This window comes from Bufo gargarizans, chromosome 2 (genome assembly GCF_014858855.1).
Source record: "Bufo gargarizans isolate SCDJY-AF-19 chromosome 2, ASM1485885v1, whole genome shotgun sequence".
In the NCBI taxonomy this organism is placed as follows: domain Eukaryota; kingdom Metazoa; phylum Chordata; class Amphibia; order Anura; family Bufonidae; genus Bufo; species Bufo gargarizans.
Window position 1 is genome coordinate 42,666,843 of NC_058081.1, and position 20,838 is coordinate 42,687,680.

At 47.6% G+C, this 20,838-nt stretch overlaps 1 protein-coding gene across 6 annotated transcripts in view; it reads right to left on the reverse strand.

The window, feature by feature from the left end:
• The window catches only part of DOCK6 (dedicator of cytokinesis 6), an 81,460-nt gene that overhangs the window by 16,210 nt on the left and 44,412 nt on the right, over positions 1-20,838 (reverse strand). For 4 of the 6 annotated variants that reach the window (XM_044278837.1, XM_044278838.1, XM_044278836.1 and 1 more), the window contains exons 23-29: positions 14,233-14,337; positions 13,608-13,691; positions 12,811-12,906; positions 12,591-12,731; positions 7,090-7,203; positions 6,235-6,405; positions 1,639-1,778 (exon numbers count right to left, since the gene is read on the reverse strand). In XM_044278837.1, coding sequence (XP_044134772.1) covers positions 1,639-1,778; positions 6,235-6,405; positions 7,090-7,203; positions 12,591-12,731; positions 12,811-12,906; positions 13,608-13,691; positions 14,233-14,337 — 851 coding nt within the window. The remainder of the gene's footprint in view (positions 1-1,638; positions 1,779-6,234; positions 6,406-7,089; positions 7,204-12,590; positions 12,732-12,810; positions 12,907-13,607; positions 13,692-14,232; positions 14,338-20,838) is intronic. The other 2 variants (XM_044278841.1, XM_044278840.1) reach the window with 2 other exon arrangements.

Here is a 20,838-nt window from a genome sequence, read left to right on the forward strand (position 1 = left end):
TCCTTTTTCTTATTTCTCTGTCCACCTTGCTGAGGTGGGTGCACATGCTCCGTTCCATCCTTGAGCTGCAGCAGAAAGGATCTGGGCCCCCTGAGCTGCAGCAGAAAGGATCTGGGCCCCCTGAGCTGCAGCAGAAAGGATCTGGGCCCCCTGAGCTGCAGCAGAAAGGATCTGGGCCCCCTGAGCTGCAGCAGAAAGGATCTGGGCCCCCTGAGCTGCAGCAGAAAGGATCTGGGCCCCCTGAGCTGCAGCAGAAAGGATCTGGGCCCCCTGAGCTGCAGCAGAAAGGATCTGGGCCCCCTGAGCTGCAGCAGAAAGGATCTGGGCCCCCTGAGCTGCAGCAGAAAGGATCTGGGCCCCCTGAGCTGCAGCAGAAAGGATCTGGGCCCCCTGAGCTGCAGCAGAAAGGATCTGGGCCCCCTGAGCTGCAGCAGAAAGGATCTGGGCCCCCTGAGCTGCAGCAGAAAGGATCTGGGCCCCCTGAGCTGCAGCAGAAAGGATCTGGGCCCCCTGAGCTGCAGCAGAAAGGATCTGGGCCCCCTGAGCTGCAGCAGAAAGGATCTGGGCCCCCTGAGCTGCAGCAGAAAGGATCTGGGCCCCCTGAGCTGCAGCAGAAAGGATCTGGGCCCCCTGAGCTGCAGCAGAAAGGATCTGGGCCCCCTGAGCTGCAGCAGAAAGGATCTGGGCCCCCTGAGCTGCAGCAGAAAGGATCTGGGCCCCCTGAGCTGCAGCAGAAAGGATCTGGGCCCCCTGAGCTGCAGCAGAAAGGATCTGGGCCCCCTGAGCTGCAGCAGAAAGGATCTGGGCCCCCTGAGCTGCAGCAGAAAGGATCTGGGCCCCCTGAGCTGCAGCAGAAAGGATCTGGGCCCCCTGAGCTGCAGCAGAAAGGATCTGGGCCCCCTGAGCTGCAGCAGAAAGGATCTGGGCCCCCTGAGCTGCAGCAGAAAGGATCTGGGCCCCCTGAGCTGCAGCAGAAAGGATCTGGGCCCCCTGAGCTGCAGCAGAAAGGATCTGGGCCCCCTGAGCTGCAGCAGAAAGGATAGGATCTGGGCCCCCTGAGCTGCAGCAGAAAGGATCTGGGCCCCCTGAGCTGCAGCAGAAAGGATCTGGGCCCCCTGAGCTGCAGCAGAAAGGATCTGGGCCCCCTGAGCTGCAGCAGAAAGGATCTGGGCCCCCTGAGCTGCAGCAGAAAGGATCTGGGCCCCCTGAGCTGCAGCAGAAAGGATCTGGGCCCCCTGAGCTGCAGCAGAAAGGATCTGGGCCCCCTGAGCTGCAGCAGAAAGGATCTGGGCCCCCTGAGCTGCAGCAGAAAGGATCTGGGCCCCCTGCAGCAGAAAGGATCTGGGCCCCCTGCAGCAGAAAGGATCTGGGCCCCCTGCAGCAGAAAGGATCTGGGCCCCCTGAGCGGCAGCAGAAAGGATCTGGCCCCCTGAGCTGCAGCAGAAGGGGCACACCTCCTAAGCTACCAGCTTGATATAAATGTAGCGCAGCAATTGAAACTATGAATGTGGAGGCGCAGGGCTGGTTCCAGTTTACGTCTGATTTACATTTTTTGGACATTACTCATGGGACAAGAAGAGTACTTTGGAACAAGGAGAGCCCCCTCCCTTTACAGGACATGGTCCCTTTTAGACTCACCCATCGACATCGGGCTCCAGTATGAGGGCGAGCTCCGTCAGGATAATGCCGGACAGGAAGTGCTGCTGTCTGAATGGGACCGAGAGCTCAAACATGTTGGTGACCGTCTTGTCCTGCGCCGGGCTGGAGAAGACAGAGCTCTACGGGTGAGAGAGAGAACAGACGTCACTGGGTGTTAGACCACCAGGTTTGTAAAATCTGCCCCTTTTTATGCTCAGGCCTGTAAAGTCCCACATAAGTGTGTAATCTCTATTGAGTAGCGACCGCATCACATGGAACTGCAATAAATGCGCAACATTTCTATTAACAGCATTAAAAGACAGGGGTCTCCATATAATCCACGACACGCTGCTCTATTACAGGGGTCTCCATATAATCCATGACACGCTGCTCTATTACAGGGTTCTCCATATAATCCATGACACGCTGCTCTATTACAGGGGTCTCCATATAATCCACGACACGCTGCTCTATTACAGGGGTCTCCATATAATCCATGACATGCTGCTCTATTACAGGGGTCTCCATATAATCCATGACACGCTGCTCTATTACAGGGGTCTCCATATAATCCATGACACGCTGCTCTATTACAGGGGTCTCCATATAATCCATGACACGCTGCTCTATTACAGGGGTCTCCATATAATCCATGACACGCTGCTCTATTACAGGGGTCTCCATATAATCCATGACACGCTGCTCTATTACAGGGGTCTCCATATAATCCATGACATGCTGCTCTATTACAGGGGTCTCCATATAATCCATGACATGCTGCTCTATTACAGGGGTCTCCATATAATCCATGACACGCTGCTCTATTACAGGGGTCTCCATATAATCCATGACACGCTGCTCTATTACAGGGGTCTCCATATTATCCATGACACGCTGCTCTATTACAGGGGTCTCCATATTATCCATGACACGCTGCTCTATTACAGGGGTCTCCATATAATCCATGACACGCTGCTCTATTACAGGGGTCTCCATATAATCCATGACACGCTGCTCTATTACAGGGGTCTCCATATAATCCATGACACGCTGCTCTATTACAGGGGTCTCCATATAATCCATGACACGCTGCTCTATTACAGGGGTCTCCATATAATCCATGACACGCTGCTCTATTACAGGGGTCTCCATATAATCCATGACACGCTGCTCTATTACAGGGGTCTCCATATAATCCATGACACGCTGCTCTATTACAGGGGTCTCCATATAATCCATGACACGCTGCTCTATTACAGGGGTCTCCATATAATCCATGACACGCTGCTCTATTACAGGGGTCTCCATATAATCCATGACACGCTGCTCTATTACAGGGGTCTCCATATAATCCATGACACGCTGCTCTATTACGATAAAATGGGTCTGAAAGTCTGCAGAGGTGTGAAAATGTACAGTATGAATTATCTTCCAACCACCAGTTGTCTTCAGTCAAGATGTCAATCTCTGCAGTAAACTAACAAACTAAAGGAAGCACAAACAAAACCTTAAAGGGGTTGACTCATGAAAAATATTCTACAGTTTTCAGACCAGCACCTGGATCTGAATACTTTTATTATTAGTTATTCAGCAAAATGTATCTGTATAGCGCCACCTGCTGTTTTTTCTTATTTCTTTGTCCTGCTCACTGAGAAGGCCGCACATGCTCAGTTTCATCTTTCAACTGCCTCCTGAGCTGTGATAGGAAGAGCAGGGGCACGCCTCCTCAGCTGTGATAGGAAGAGCAGGGGCACGCCTCCTCAGCTGTGATAGGAAGAGCAGGGGCACGCCTCCTCAGCTGTGATAGGAAGAGCAGGGGCACGCCTCCTCAGCTGTGATAGGAAGAGCAGGGGCACGCCTCCTCAGCTGTGATAGGAAGAGCAGGGACACGCCTCCTCAGCTGTGATAGGAAGAGCATGGACACGCCTCCTCAGCTGTGATAGGAAGAGCATGGACACGCCTCCTCAGCTGTGATAGGGAGCATGAGACACGCCCCCTGAGCTGCGGCAGAAAACACACTCCCCTTGAGCTGTCAGCTTGATATAAATCTAGCAGAGCAATGAATGGGGAGATCTCTGGATCCATGCGAGGGCCGGTTCTAGCCATGTTAGAAATAGACTGTCATGTGCTATATGATGTCTGGAAGGAGAGAAGGGGTTATGGAGAGTGGATATTTCCAAAGATCCTTGTAGGACATATGAGAACGTATTTCATGGCAAGGTAAAAGCCTGGTGTGTTGTGTCCAAATATTTAGATTTAAAGGGGTTGTCTCACTTCAGCCAATGGCATTTATCATGTAGAGAGAGTTAATACAAGACGCTTACTAATGTACTGTGATAGTCCATATTGCCTTCTTTGCTGTCTGGATTAATTTTTCCATCACATTATACACTGCTTGTTTCCATGGTTACGACCACCCTGCCATCCATCAGCAATGGTCATGCTTGTAGACTACAGAAAAAAGCACCAGCCTATGAGAGGTCCCACCGTCCCGGCCACCAGCACATTTTTCTATAGTGTGCAAGCACGACCACCGCTGCTGGATGGCAGGGTGGTCGTAACCCCTGAATATGGAGCAGTGTATAATGTGATGCAAAAAGGAATCCAGCCAGCAAAGGAGGCAATATGGACAATCACAATACATTAGTAAGTCCCTTGTATTAACTTCCTCTACATGATAAAAGCCATCTGCTGAAGTGAGAAGACCCCTTTAATCCTGGGATCCCAGATTTTTAGTAATGACTTTCTGGTCATATTTTCCCTATAGGCTAGTCCTTCAGGCGAAGGACTTGATTGACTATTTCTCCAGGCTTGTAAGGATGGAGGATTATGGTTTAGCCAGAAGGTTGGAATCCATTAGCGGCAGACAATAATAATGCTGTGTAAATGAGGGGACGGGGCACCAAAGAAAGGGTTAACGCAGGTGTCAGTGAAAGTCTGCTGGAGCAAACTTCATGAATGATGTCTTCAACAGATTTCCAGTTACCCTTAGTGAGAGGACAGTGCCAACATAGACAAAGTGCCCCCATATGATTGGCATCTCCAACATGTATCTGGGATCCCGGGATTAAGTGTGTGAAGCAAAACGGGCGATTTCTACCGACGTGTCAAAAGGTTTGAAAAAGTTCTCTTGAAGTCTGATATAATGGGAGAAGTCATGTGACCTAGAAAGTATACGATGAAGTTCAGGGTCAGTCCAAGTTCCTCTTCCCATCTGACCACATCTTGCGGCTTGAGCTGAGATTCCTGAGTCAGAGGCTGATCATAGATGAAAGAAGCTTGTTGGAGTGTGGGCTCAGTTTCATCAGACGTGATTCCAACCAGAAATCCTGGGGTGCGGGTGATAGCTTCTTATGAAAAGCTCCTACAGAAGGAGTCACAGTCATGTCGATGTAAGACGTTAGTAAGACGAAGGCCAGTCTTTTGTGATAAGGTGTCTGAGGTGGGTAAGGCATCGTTGATGAACAAGTCCAAAACCTTAATATGTGAGAGATGCTCCCAAAAGTCTGACGGGACCTTTATTGCAGGATTAACATACACCAGAAGGAGGCTTAAAGGGGTTATCCTGCTCCTGTAAACACCCCCTGACATGCCCGGGTCCCTTATACAGAACATACTTACCTGATCCCCGACGCCCATGTCCCTCTGGATCCCCCTTCGGCCACCGCTGCATCTCCCCGTCTTGCAGATCACAACATCTGGCGCTGGGGAGGGGGTGCAGCCAATAGCAGGTGACTTGCTTTTCTAGTGTCACGGGTGACGTCACATGTGATGCAAGGGGGCAGGTCACCATTGTGGCCTGCTATTGGCTGCACCACGCGTCGCCGGATGTTGTGATCTGCACGATGGGGAGATGCAGTAGCGGTCGTGGAGGGACATGGGCGTCGGGGACCAGGTAAGCATGTTCTGTATGAGGGACCCAGGCGTTTACACAATCGAATAACCCCTTTAATGGCATGGCGGGCGAGGACAGCAGAGCTGTCTGTTTATTAAGTTTTTGCCTTGTATTGATAATTTCCTTGCACAACATGTCAGAACTGTGGCCTAAGGGGTTAGAAAGACCCCACGAAATCTGCCTGTCTACATAGGAAATAAGGCGATTCTCAATGTCCACATATAAACTAGAAGACGGGTTCTGCGTGGTCTACTTAAAAGGTCACATGGATTTGCAGTTCTGCAAAATATGAGACTTTCTGAATTATGCAAGTTCCTCTGGATCAACTTGCAGGATAACAGGCGGAACTGGATGGACAGATGATTTTCGGCCTTATAAACTATGTTACTTTCGGATTCTGGATTATAGGAATTTTACCGCACATAAAAACTAAAGAAAAGGAGAAAAAAAAAAAAAAATCTTAAATGTCCTGTCTGCACCTCACCTCTGTGACCAGCCATTGGATAAATATGCAGAATCAGCTGGGGAGAGAGATAGGCGGCTGCTGGTAACGCTTATCTCTCAAAATCAACAATATCCCACACATACCGGACACTCAGTGGCTCCAACCGAAACTGGTGGGGCGACCGAGCACAGATATGATGTCTATGTGGAGTTGGTCTTATAACTGGCATCCCTGGCATATGTGTGGGGTCACTTACCTGTGATGTGGTAGAAGAAATAGAGGGTGAGGGCGAGTTGGGTGGAGAGAGGCGGCCACAGGGCAGGTTTAGGGCGACGTAGTGTTCATGTGAGCACGCGATGCGGATCAGATCCATGCGTAGTGAGATCAGCACATTGGGGTTCGGTGCCTTTGGCAATTTGCCGTTGATCTGTAAAACATGGCATCACATACAGAGGTACATATGGGTCCAACCTCACCCGTGTAGGCCCAACCGCACCCATACAGGCCTGTCCATTGCAATAACAAATATCTGACACCGGCCTGACCAAATCCACACAGGCCCAAGACCACTAATATGGCATATCCATTTGCAATGCATAAATATCGGACGACCACGCAGATAAAACCCCACCCGCACAGACCCAACACTAATAATATGGCATATCCATTTGCAATACCATAAATATCTGTCATCACCCACACAGGCCTGATCAAACCCACATAGGGCCAACTGCACCCATGCAGACCCAACCCCATTAATGTGGCATATGCAATACCATAAATATTTGACCCCACACCCACACAGGGCCAACTCCAACCACACAGGCTAAAAACTACTCCATCTGTAATACAATAAATATCTGACACCAACCACCCAGGCCTGACCAAACCCACACAGAGCCAACCCCACCCATGCAGAAACACCCCACCGACCCCCACCGACACAACCCCACCCATGCTGGCCAGAAACCACTAATATGGCATATCCATTTTCAATCACATAAATATCTGCCCCATTATCGGGTCTGTAGAGGCCCCATTAGTCAGAGTACCTATCCCCCTATAACGGGAGTGCGGGCCACGTATGTGGAAGCATGATTGCTGCGATTACCTGCTTGTAGTACGAGCGGATGAGACCAAATACAAATCCGCGATCCATCAGGGACAAGAGGTCATTGAGGAAGAAGGCCAGGCTGCTGTTGAGCCGCTCGGCAAGTTCTGCATCCTAAGGATGAGAGAAAGACATCAGGAGGGAATCCAGGGACCATTGGAGGACGGACGGCACAGTAGAGAAATCCACATTATTCGTGCAGTCACTTATCTCCTATTTAGGAGAGGTTCTGTGGTGCCGCTTATGTTCCTGTTAGGGTTAAAGAGGTTTCAAGGATTCGAAAAAAGGGTCTGCCCTTGATTTATCCCTCTGGTAACAGCGCCACCTTTCTCCATGGCCTGCGTCTGGTATTGCACTTCATTCTGCAGCAAGTATTTCATTTCCCTGCGGCGCCACCACAGGAGAAACAAAGCATTACAGTTTCCACTGAAATCAATGGACTGTCCATAGATGGGGTCCTCCATAAAAAGAGACACCCTTTGTAGCTGCGCTGGAGGATCTGAATAAAAGGACTCCTGGCGATCGACTCAGTAGGGCCTTTGAAGATCTGCTTTCTAATCAAACCACCTTAAAAAGGCGTTTTCTGATCTTTGCACATTGACGCTGGGTTCACACCTGAGCGTTTTACAGCGTGTTCAAACGCGCTGTAAAACGCTCAATACATGAAAACCAAATGCTTCCCTATGGCCCTGGTTCACACTTGAGTGTTTTACAGCGCGTTTGAACGCTCTGAAAAACGCCCTACGCTCAAAAAAGTTCTTGAGCTTCTTTGGGGCATTTTGTCGCGCATTCCCGTACATAGACTTTCGGGAACGCGCGACAATGGGCGTTCGCTTGTCTCTGTATGGGCGATTGTAAACGCCGGTACAATTGCGCATACAGAGCGCTCCTTTCAGAACGCTCAAGTGTGAACCCAGCATGATGGCCTCCATCAATATCGGATCAGATATTCTGCAGTAGCTCCAGCACGAAAACATCACAGCTCCATCCAATGTGTAGGAACGGATAACCTGTGGCGCATCTGCCACCCCTGACTGAAGCCCATTAATATGTGGGCTCTCGGGAAGTACACACCCGGAGAGATGGGGAAGGGAAGAGAAGGGACAGGTGTTCACAGTGTCGAGCAATGAAAATGCAAGTAGCATCCATCTAAATTCGATGCTTCTATATATAAAGTGACAATTCCCATAACCAAATAGAAAATTACATATGCAAAATAATACAAGCTGTCATACATAGATATATCGGCATATACAGATATATCGTAAGCAAATCTTATTCCCCTAATACCGATCAAAAAAATGGTCAATAAAAATGCTTAAGTTCATTCTTCACATTAAGACCATTCAGATGTCTAGTATCCAATTTAAAAATCCCAAAAGCCTCCCTCAATCTAACCAAGCGCTTTAGATCGCCTCCTCTTTTCAGTAATTTCACTTGTTCGATCGCAAAAGCTGTAAAATATTTCACATTGCGTTGGTGTTTCTGTCTGAAGTGTTTAGCCGCATTGGATATGTTCACACTGGCCGGATTGCTGGTGTAGTTGAGGTTCTCCAAAATTCTGACTTGGAATTTTTCTGGTGGTGCAACCCACATACATCATCTCACAAGCTGTGCCGTGAGGAACATCTACAACCCCCATCGAATTACAATGGATGTGCGGCAGCGAAAACTGCCACCCCTGGTGAAGCCTTTGTAAGTAAGCCATGTATCGTCCTTCTGTTTAACCCGTTGTGTATACAAAGAGGGGGATACATGGTTCCCTATAGTTCGAGGTCTTCTAGAAACAATCCTACATCCTTGTCTCGACATACTCTACGATGACTATCTTTGCTGTATCGGCAAATATTTTTTTTAATTGTTTGTTGAATTGTTTCAAACTGTTTGCTGTACGTTAAGACAAGCGTAGGCCTATCCTCCTTAGGCCCCTGTCACACAGGCGAGTTTTTCCACGCAGATGCGATGCGTGAGGTGAAGCATTGCACCCGCACTGAATCTGGACCCATTCACTTCTATGGGGCTGTGCACATGAGCGGTGATTTTCACGCATCACTTGTGCGTTGCTTGAAAATCGCAGCATGCTCTATATTGTGCGTTTTGCACGCAACGCGCAGGCCCCATAGAAGTGAATGGGGCTGCTTGATAATCGCAAGCAAGTGCGGATGCGGTGCAATTTTCACGCACAGTTGCTAGGAGACGATCGGTAGAGGAGACCCGATCTTTATTATTTTCCCTTATAACATGGTTATAAGGGAAAATAATAGCATTCTGAATACATAATGCATAGTAAAATAGCGCTGGAGGGGTTAAAAAAATAAAATAAAATTAACTCCCCTTAATCCACTTGATCGCGCAGTCGGCATCTCTTCTGTCTTCATTTTTGCTGTGCACAGGAAAAGGACCTGTGGTGACGTCACTGCGGTCATCACATGGCCCGTAACATGATCTTTTACCATGGTGATGGATCATGTGATGGACCATGTGATGAGCGCCGTGACATCAAAAGGTCCTATTCCTCAAAGAAGAAGACAGAAGAGAAGCCGGGCTGCAAGAGCAAGTGGATTAAGGGGAGTTACTTTTTTTTTTTTAACCCCTCCAGCGCTATTGTACTATGCATTCTGTATTAAGAATGTATTATTTCCCCTTATAACATGGTTATAAAGGAAAATAATAGCAATCTACACAACACCTAACCCAAACCCGATTTTCTGTGAAGAAGTCCGGGTTCGGGGCTGGGTACAAAAAATGCAGATTTTTCTCACGCGTGTGCAAAACGCATTACAATGTTTTGCACTCGCGCATTTTCCCGCAAAGCACCTTATCCGGGCCAAAAACATGACGCCCGTGTGAAAGAGCCCTTAGTTTCACATTGATCAACTGTTGCATCTCTGTTAGAGCCATTTGTGTTCCTATTGCAGACGATCATTCGCCCCCCCTGTATTTCTCTCTTCTTTTATTTGTATTCTTGTCTTTAGAAGAGAAACCCTGTGAGGGGGACACTAGTTCCCTTCTAGTTTGACTTCTGGCAATTGCCAGACCTCTAGGCATCATCCACCCCGGACAAGCTCTTTGCGCTAGCCGCATTTTGACAATCTGAATTTCTCTTTCAAAAGCCGCAAGTGTGCTGCAATTTCTATGGGCGCGTGTGAACTCTCCCACAGGGATCGATTTAATCGTGGGGGCTGGGTGGTGACTGTCCGCGCGTAAAATCGTATTTCCCGTCGCTTCCTTACGAAATGTTTCCGTTTGTATAATGTGTCCCGGTATTCCCGAGAGTTTAAGATCCAGAAAGTTGACACAATAATATCTCACAATTATTTTACTTTCAATTCTGCATATTATGTCCAAACCTCAGATGCATCGATGGGTGCGAAATACTCGCCCTCATTGGCTAACTTCACCGTGTCCTACTGGGAGGAGACATAGGTGTATAATACCAACAATCCATTCTTCGAGCATATTGTGTGGTATGGCAGGTACATCGACGATATGCTCCTCCTATGGAGCGGCGATGTGCCTGCCATACAACAATGTATGCAGCATCTCGAAAGTAACCCTTACATTTTACCTACACGGAGAACCAATATTGTGTCAACTTTCTGGATCTTAAACTCTCGGGAATACCGGGACACATTATACAAACAGAAACATTTCGTAAGTAAGCGACGGGAAATACGATTTTACGTGCGGACAGTCACCACCCAGCCCACACGATTAAATCGATCCCTGTGGGAGAGTTCACACGCGCCCATAGAAATTGCAGCACACTTGTGACTTCTGAAAGAGAAATTCAGATTGTCAAAATGCGGCTAGCGCAAAGAGCTTGTCCGGGGTGGATGATGTCTAGAGGTCTGGCAATTGCCAGAAATCAAATAGAAGAGAAACCCTGTGAGGGGAACAATAGTTCCCTTCTAAAGACAAGAATACAAATAAAAGGAGAAAGAAATACAGGGGGCGACTGATCGTGAGCACATGAGCAATAGGAGGAACACAAATGGCTCTCACAGAGATGCAACAGTCCATCAATGTGAAAATAAGGAGGATAGGCCTACGCTGGTCTTAACGTACAGCAAGCAGTTTGAAACAATTCAACAAACATTTAAAAAATATTTGCCGATACTCTACGATGACGATGATGCACTTTGCTGTATGTCGAGACAAGGCTGTAGGATTGTTTCTAGAAGACCTCGAACTATAGGGAACCATGTATCCCCCTCTTTGTATACACAACGGGTTAAAACAGAAGGACGATACATGGCTTACTTACAAAGGCTTCACCAGGGGTGGCAGTTTTCGCTGCCGCACATGCAATTATGTAGTGAATGCGAGAACTTTCCACAATGCGAATACTTCTCATATACACCCTATCAAATCGTACAGCCATTGTAATTCGATGGGGGTTGTAGATGTTCTTCACGGCACAGCTTGTGAGATGATTCCAAGTCAGAATTTTGGAGCACCTCAACTACACCAGCAATCCGGCCAGCGTGAACATATCCAATGCGGCTAAACACTTCATACAGAAACACCAACGCAACGTGAAATATTTTAGCTTTTGCGATCAAACAAGTGAAATTACCGAAAAGAGGAGGCGATCTAAAGCGCTTGGTTAGATTGAGGGAGGCTTTTGGGATTTTTTAATTGGATACTAGACATCTGAATGGTCTTAATGTGAAGAATGAACTTATGCATTTTGATTGACAATTTTTTTGATCGGTATTAGGGGAGTAAGATTTGCTTACAATATATCTGCATTTGCCTATATATTTATGTATGACAGCTTGTATTATTTTGCATATGTAATTTTATATTTGGTTATGGGAATTGTCACTTTATATATAGAAGCATCGAATTTAGATGGATGCTACTTGCATTTTCATTGCTCGACAATGTGAACAATGCCTTATACAGGGAACAGAGGGCTACACCTTTCCCTTCTCTTCCCTTCCCTTCCCCCATCTCTCCGGGGGGTGGAACCATGTGTTTCCAGTCCAGTATTTAATCTCTGGAAAAGACACTGCCCACAGTTAAGAATAAGAACTTTGTTCGAAACGCGCCACTGTTGCTACACTAGTGGGTGCATGTCGTGTACATTGTTTCTACTGCCTGAATAAAGACGAGGATTTTAGTTACCAAAGAAAACGTGAGTGCTGGAACTTTGTTTTTACCATACAATCCTTTTAAACGCGTACTTGAGCTTTAAAAAAATAAAAAAAATAAAACCTCTGCATAATGGAATCATGACTGAAGGAGCAGGTCTCTTTTGGGCTTCCGTAATGTCTCCTTCAGCCAAATTGTTTCCCGTTTAACTTGCAGAGATAGATGCATTTCTCTCACAAGCAGGGAGTCTCTCTCTGGAATCTGCCACTACCGTACAAAGGGACCTCACTACCCTTACTTTCTTTAGGGAGTTCAGAAAGCTGATAATTTAATTTTTTACCCCGAATTTGGAACACAGAAGACCTAAAACATCCGCACACAGAACATGCAAGAAATCGAACCTTGAGGTATCGGCTGGTGATCTCAGAACAGACGTTGCACACGAGAGCCGAGATGTCATCCACAAACCTCTCTGGGAACCTCTGTGCACGGGGGGCGTCCAGCCGCTCAGAGTTGTGGAGGTGCAGCGTCATGCTCTTTGTCTGAACAGAGAAAAGTAAGATCACGTGGAGAGGTGACTCCCCAGTTCACCCAAGTATAATCCAATCCAGAACCACTTACCATGAGCTGGAAGAAGAACCAGGCCTGGCTGAGAGCGGCTTCCCGCACAGGAGTACTGCTCACCACCCACTGCAGCGCCAGCTCCTCATGTAACAGCTGCAGAGAGAGAACAGCGTCACACCATGCACCTCCTGCCGCTTATCTGTACAGCACCGCCCTTCATACGTTAGTGTAGTACTGAGGGATGTCCTACTATATACCCTGCTTCACATGTCAGATACACTCATCACGGTCTGATAACTGCCATGTCATAGGCAAGCTACATTCTCTCCCTCCTGTTTGTGTCGCCCTGTCATGGGAGGAGAAGACTTCCATGTCACATAGCTCCTCCCTCCTGTCAATGTCAACCTATGGTGGGAGGAGCAGACTTCCATGTCCCATAGCTCCTCCCTCCTGTGTTTCACCCTGTGGTGGGAGGAGCAGACCTCCATGTCACATAGCTCCTCCCTCCTGTGTCACCCTATGGTGGGAGGAGCAGACTCCATGTCACATAGCTCCTCCCTTCCTCCTGTGTCACCCTGTGTTGGGTGGGGCAGAGCCCAGGTTATTTAAATCCCCCTATGGGTAAAGCTTATTTCAGGCTGGCCATGTTAGACCCCAGTGTTTTTTCTGGTTAATACTGCAGAGACTCGGGTTAGTAAGCCAGTGAATGAGTTAACAGCACACCTTGCGCTCCTCACTACACCCCCCCCTGCACTATTAAAATTAACCAGTAAGTTACCAATTAAAATGTATTACAAGTCAAATTTCAACTCTGCTTCGGGTGTCGTCCATTAATCTGGGTCTTTATCATATACCTTTTTGGCAACGAGGCGAGGTGGAGTGGAGGAAGCATCGCCCTCCATGTAGCTGGAAATGCGGTTTGTACTGCGCTCATTGCTCTACAGCAGAGTTAGATGACGGCACAGAGAAGAGGATGAAAAGGTAACATGGAAAAAAGAATGATGGGTTAGAGATCCAGTGGTCATGGGGAGAGAATAGGAAACGGGAGATGGGTGAACGACCATTATAAACTGCCACTAACAGACCACGGGTGATACATAGCACATATACAATACAGGAATATCTACAGCAGGGTTTTCTAACCTGTGGCTCTCCAGCTGTTGTGACCAGATACTATCAGGGCATGCTGGGAGATGTAGGGTTACAACAGCTGGAGAGCCACGGCTCAGGATCTACAGGATAATATGAAGTGATGCAGCTCATGTCAACCGTATGATTCTTATAAGAAACTGTATGTAATATCCATATATCTAAGTACTGATACTACTTCTGCTGTGGGACATGCTATAGAAACAGAATGGAGATATGACAGATGATGGCATGATAGGACTACAGCTACGGAGGGTGAAATGGGTGCACAGGGCATGCATGAATGAAGAGGCTGGCACATGCACGACATATGTAATGGAGGAGTGCCACCTGTCGAAGCTCAGTGTTGGAACTGGGCTGGGCCCGCCGTTGCACAGATTTCGGACCCCCTGGACAATAAGCCGAGTTCACCCAAGAGTGAGAGCGATCAATACCCTGCAGGAGAAAAAATTGCGAGGAGAGTAACTGAATCAGTGGAGGGAAGACCAATATACCGAGTACTGGCTATGTCTAGGAGGAAGACATAGCCAGTATGGATCACAATGGAAGATATGAAGAGTACACAGCCAATATCAATCACAGTGAAAGATATGAGCATAAGAGGAGGAGAAGACATACCCACTACAGACTAGCCCAGGAGGAGAAAGAGGGTAAAGAGAAAAGACATGTCCATGAGAAGGCAGAAGAGGGTAAAGATGGAAGACATTTCCATGAGGAGGCAGTAGAGAGTGAAGATGGAAGACATGTCCATGAGGAGGTGGAAGAGGGTGTAGAGGAAAGAGATTCACATCAAAGAATATCACGGGCAGAGGATGGTTAAGTAGGAGGGGATACTCCATAAAAATTTAACCAGAAGGATGACGAATGAAGACATGGAATAAGCTAAGGCCAGAAAGAGGACAATGATGATCAAAGTCATACCTGGTAGAAGGAAGAGAATAATGAGTGAAGACATGTTCAGTACGGATTATACAAGGAGAGTAAAAACTGAAGACACAGCCCAGAAGGTGAAAGATAAGACATACAGAGTGTAGACTAGCCCAGGAGAGGTTAAAAGGGGATGAAGTCTGAAATCATCAAAAGCAGAAGTACGAGCATGAAGATAGAAGACATATCCAATGTAGCTTACACCAGGAGGAGAAGGGGGAGGAGGGAAGATATGTCCATAGGGATGAAATTTCCAAGAAAGATTATCCTGGCCAGTGGGTGGTGATGTAGGAAGGGATAGTCCATATAAATTGTATCAGAAGGAGGAGGAAGATGCAAGACAGACTAAAACATGCCAAACAAAGATTTGGAGAATCAAGATCGAAGATGTGCCCATAAAAACAAATGTCCAAGAGCAGAAGAAAAAGGGTAAAAGGAAAAAGATAATATCCTGGGACGAGAAAAAGGGATGAATGAAGACATGTCTAGTATGGAGGACAGCCGGCAGGAGAAGAGGAATAAAGTACACATATCCAATAAAGACTACAAAAAAGAGAAGAGGAAGCAAGTGAAGACAAAGTGTAGACTATTCAAGGAGGGGGAAGAAAAGAACGAACATGTACTTTCTGGAGATCTTAAGACTAAGTGTAGAACAAGCAAACTACACCCAGTAGAGGCTATGGCTCAGGACTGGAGGAGAACAAGACACACCAAGTACAGACAGTGCCACGAAGGAGAGGAGGAAGGTGAGGGCATACAGCTAATATAGATAAAGGCCAAGAGGAGAAGAAAGAAGGAAACATGCCCTGCAAAACACGGTCCAATCCTGCTGGCCTGGCAATATCTCTGCCATATGTGGGAGCATGCTAGACCAGAAGTGTAGACGGCAACGCAGAAAACCATAAAGAGAAAAATAGGATTTTTGTACTTACGGTAAAATCAGTTTCGAGTTCAATTCATTGGGGGGACACAGCACCATGGGTATATGCCCAGCTACCACTAGAAGGAGACACTAGATCTGAAAAAGGTTGGCTCTGCCCAGGTGGGCTATACCCTCTCCACAGACACTAGGCTAATCAGTTTATACCAATAGCAGTACCAACATGTCCTGGACTGGGGAAGAACAGCAGCCTGATGACCGAAAGAGAAATTAATACAAAGGGTGGAATCTGTGTCCCCTAATGGATTAAATGAGAAACGGATTTTACGGTAAGTACAAAAATCCAATTTTCTCGTTCATGTCATTGTGGGGCACAGCACCCTGGGAAGTCCCAAAGCAATCCCCGAGGGTGGGAAGGAAATCTCATGCAAAAAAAGTTGGGCGTACAGATGCAGGAGAACCATGTGACCAAACAGGACCAGGAGAGGCCCTAGCATGAAATGGTAGATAGAAAACTAAGGAAGTGAGCCGAGAGGCTCCAGGACCAGAAAGAGTCTAAAAGAAAAAATAAATAAAAATTTGTGGGAGACCGCCAGGATCCCAAGGACAAGTGCCTGGGGAAAAAAAAAAAAAGGCCATATACAAGAAAAAGAACAAAGGGACACACCCAGCTCCACCCAAAGGGGGAAAAAAATAAAGAAGCTAGAGAGTAGAAAATTAAGGTTATGCACATGGGAAAATGTAAGGTTATGCACATGGGAAGGAATAATGCAAGTCACCCGTACATACTAAATGATAAAACAAAATCGATAACACCGACATGGAAAAGGATTTAGGAATTTTAATAAACAGCAAACTAAGCTGCAAAAACCAGTGTCAGGCAGCTGCTGCCAAGGCCAATAAGATAATGGGTTGCATCAAAAGGGGAATAGATGCCCGTGATAAGAACATGTCCTACGACTTTACAAATCGCTAGTCAGACCACACATGGAGGACTGTGTACAGTTCTGGGCTCCTGTAAACATGGCAGATATAGCAGAGCTGGAGAGGGTCCAGAGGAGGGCAACTAAAGTAATAACTGGAATGAGGCAGTTACAGTACCCTGAAAGATTATCAACATTAGGGTTATTCACTTTAGAAAAAAAGACGACTGAGAGAAGATCTAATCACTATGTATAAATATATCAGGGGTCCGTACAGAGATCTCTCCCATCAGCTATTTATCCCCAGGACTGTGACTGTGACGAGGGGACATCCTCTGCGTCTGGAGGAAAGAAGGTTTGTACACAAACATAGAAGAGGATTCTTTACGGTAAGAGCAGTGAGACTATGGAGCTCTCTGCCTGAGGAGGTGGTGATGGTGAGTACAATAAAGGAATTCAAGAGGGGCCTGGATGTATTTCTGGAGCGTAATAATATTACAGGCTATAGCTACTAGAGAGGGGTCGCTGATCCAGGGAGTTATTCTGATTCCTTCCCGACTCCAATCAGGCAATTATTTACTCCCCTAAAGTGGGGAAAATTGCCTTCCTCTGGATCAACTTGCAGGATGACAGGCCGAACTGGATGGACAAATGTCTTTTTTCAGCCTTTTTTCGTGGCACGAGAGCGCCAGAGGAAGGATCTGGAAGAGCCAGGGCTCCCCGTGAAGAAACAGGAGAGCAGCACAACGGAAGGCGTCTGTTGGTAATGGCCTAGTGCTCTGCATATAGAAGGATGCTCCAGGAGGAGGATCTATAAGAGGACAGACCCAACAAGAAAAATTACACTATGAGGGGACCAGGCAGGAGAGAAAATGCCTGGAAAAAGGACAGGAGCAGCCCTGAACAAAAGGAAAAAAACTCCCTGGAGACAAGCTAAAGGATGACCCAGTGGACCACCCCTCGGCAAACGGAAGGAGATTCCATAAGGCCTGGAAGCAAGGGAACCCGACCAGTAAGAGGACCCGGTAAGGACAAAAACTCTAAATTGTTTCAGACCAAAAACATAGCCTGGCCGTGGCAAACACCATGTGAAGGCCCCTATTAGTGATAAAAAAAGACCCAGTAGAACCCCTGGATGGCAGGAAAAAAAAAATCAAAATCGGAAAACAGATGCGGCCTCATCACAGCCCGAGCTGGGAACTAAAGTAGATTCCGTAGCTGAAAATGAAGCACCCTAAGCGGGCGGACACCTTGGGACCTGGGGAGGAAGATCATAGTGACCTCCATATAGAGAGAAAATGAGCCACACAGAGATCCTGGATGCCAGGAAAAAGGCGGGAAGTGGCACGGCCTAGTCCAGGAACAAGCAGGGGACTAGAGTAATTAGGAGGCCGAGGAAGCGAAGGACGGCCAGGGGGGAGAGGACCCTGATGGAGTATGGATGGATGGGAGGGAAGGAGTCCCTAACTAGGGTAGGGAGCATACTCACCATCTGGCGCCTTCGGGCTCTGCAGGGTCATCCCTTCGGTAAACTCGCACAAGAGTGGGATTACCGATACTCCACTGTGGATGCAGTAATGGGGGACTGGGTGACCAGCGAGGCAGTAAGGTACGTAGGGCTGCAACGATTAATCGATGTAATCGATTATATTCGATAACTGGATTCGTTGTCGACGAATCCAGTTATCGAATAATCGCCGATTCGTTGCTATGCGGGCGGGCGCTGCATCTTTATTTTACCTTTTTACAATGACGCTCCCGCTCCTGTAACAGCCAGGCAGAGCGGACGGCGGCGTAACGTCACTCAATCACGTGACGCGCCTGCTCCGCCTCCTTCATTCATGAAGTGGGCGGAGCAGGCGCGTCACGTGATTGAGTGACGTTACGCCGCCGTCCGCTCTGCCTGGCTGTTACAGGAGCGGGAGCGTCATTGTAAAAAGGTAAAATAAAGATGCAAGTGCCGGGGCTGTTAGGGGGAAGGGGGGTCTGTGTATAGCACTGCTATGGGAGAGGGGGGAGGATCTGTCTATAGCACTGCTATGGGGAGGAGGGGGGGTCTGTGTATGGCACTGCTATGGGGAGGGGGGTCTGTGCACTGTTATGAGGAAAGGGATCTGTATCTGTGCACTGTTATGCCCATAACAGTGCACATATCCCCCTCTCCATAACTACGCCGTCCACAGATCCCCCATAATAGTGTCGTCCACAGATCCCCCATAATAGTGTCGTCCACAGATCCCCCATAAACGCAGTCCACAGATCCCCCATAAACGCCGTCCACAGATCCCCCATAAACGCCGTCCACAGATCCCCCATAAACGCCGTCCACAGATCCCCCATAAACGCCGTCCACAGATCCCCCATAAACGCCGTCCACAGATCCCCCATAAACGCCGTCCACAGATCCCCCATAAACGCCGTCCACAGATCCCCCATAAGTGTCGTCCACAGATCCCCCATAAGTGTCGTCCACAGATCCCCCCATAAGTGTCGTCCACAGATCCCCCCATAAGTGTCGTCCACAGATCCCCCCATAAGTGTCGTCCACAGATCCCCCCATAAGTGTCGTCCACAGATCCCCCCATAAGTGTCGTCCACAGATCCCCCCATAAGTGTCGTCCACAGATCCCCCATAAGTGTCGTCCACAGATCCCCCATAAGTGTCGTCCACAGATCCCCCATAAGTGTCGTCCACAATTTGTTTTAATATGGCCTTTGAACATAATTTTTCAAGTAAGATCATATAAACCTCTGTTTTGTAATTTTGTCGTTTTTCCCGATTAATCGATTAATCGTAGAAATTAATCGGCAACTAATCGATTATTCAAATAATCGTTAGCTGCAGCCCTAAAGGTACGCGCCCGCAGGGGGTGCTACTAAAGTGGACTTCCATGATGGAGACCCCCTGCTGAAGGATAAAACCTGCACCTGTAAAGTGAAGAGAAAAAAATAAAAATAAAGACAAAAAGCTAAAAAAAGTAGCAGCAAGACCTGCAGGGGAAGAGCAGGTCGTGTCTGCCTAGGGGCACAAGACTAAAACTGATTAGCCTAGTAGGGTCTGTGGAGAGGGTATAGCCCACCTGGGCGGAGCCAACCGTTTTCATATCTAATGTCGCCTCCTAGTAGTAGCTGGACGTATATCCATGGTGCCGGGTTCCCCTAGGACAGTGATGGCGAACCTATGGCACGGGTGCCAAAGGCGGCACTCAGAGCCCTCTCTGTGGGCTCCCACACCCTGGAAAAAAAAGTCTATGGTGTACCAAATTGCCTTAGATGTTTTCTGCCATCATCAGCACAGGGCATACTATGAACACCACAGGCAGCGCATTTAATGTAGGCAGGCTATTACAGCTACATGATAAAGTACATGGAAGATATACATTAGACTCTAGTATTCAGGTTACATTGTCGTGTTGCCACTTTACAATAAATAAGTGGGTTTTAGGTTGCAGTTTGGGCACTCGGTCTCTAAAAGGTTCGCCATCACTGCCCTAGGACATTAACAAGAAAGTAAAACTAGAACATGCAGAAAGTAAGAGGAAGGGACAAGAAAAGAACATGAATGAACCCCCTCAGTAAATCAGACAGTGGGGGAGACAATGAAGTGTAATCAGTTGGGGTATATTCACATACAGCATCCAGGTTGCAGTGATTTTTGCAGTCATCTAATTGGGACGTGCAGAAAGGAACTGGTTTTCAGGTAAGGAAATGTATGCAATTCTAAACGTAGAGCCGGGTGGGGCAAACAACAGAGGAGGAAGAGCGTACCTGCTCCTCGTGGGCCTGTAAGTGAAAGGGGCTGTCCATCTTCTATTAAGTGATGGCTCAGGATAGGCCACCACTTGCTGATCGGTGGTGGTCCGACACCCCTCACTCCCAAAGCAGATGGAGCCGTCTGGTCCGGGTGACAGGACTAATGCAGGAAAGCGGATGGTCAGGGGTGCGGGGTGTCGGCCCCTGTTTATAAGAAACTGATGGACTATCCTGAGGACAACCCCCTTTACTGGATTGTAAGATTAGTCAGCACAGTTTGTGTTTCATCTGGTATTGCAGCTCAGCTCCAGTCATGGAATTATCATTCAAGTAAATGAGGCTGAGCTGCAATACCAGACACAACCCGGGGACAAAAGGGGCGCTGTTTCTGGAGAAAAAAAAAAAAAAAAACTTTTTGTCTTATCTCATACATCCCATGGACAAAGTTCTGCA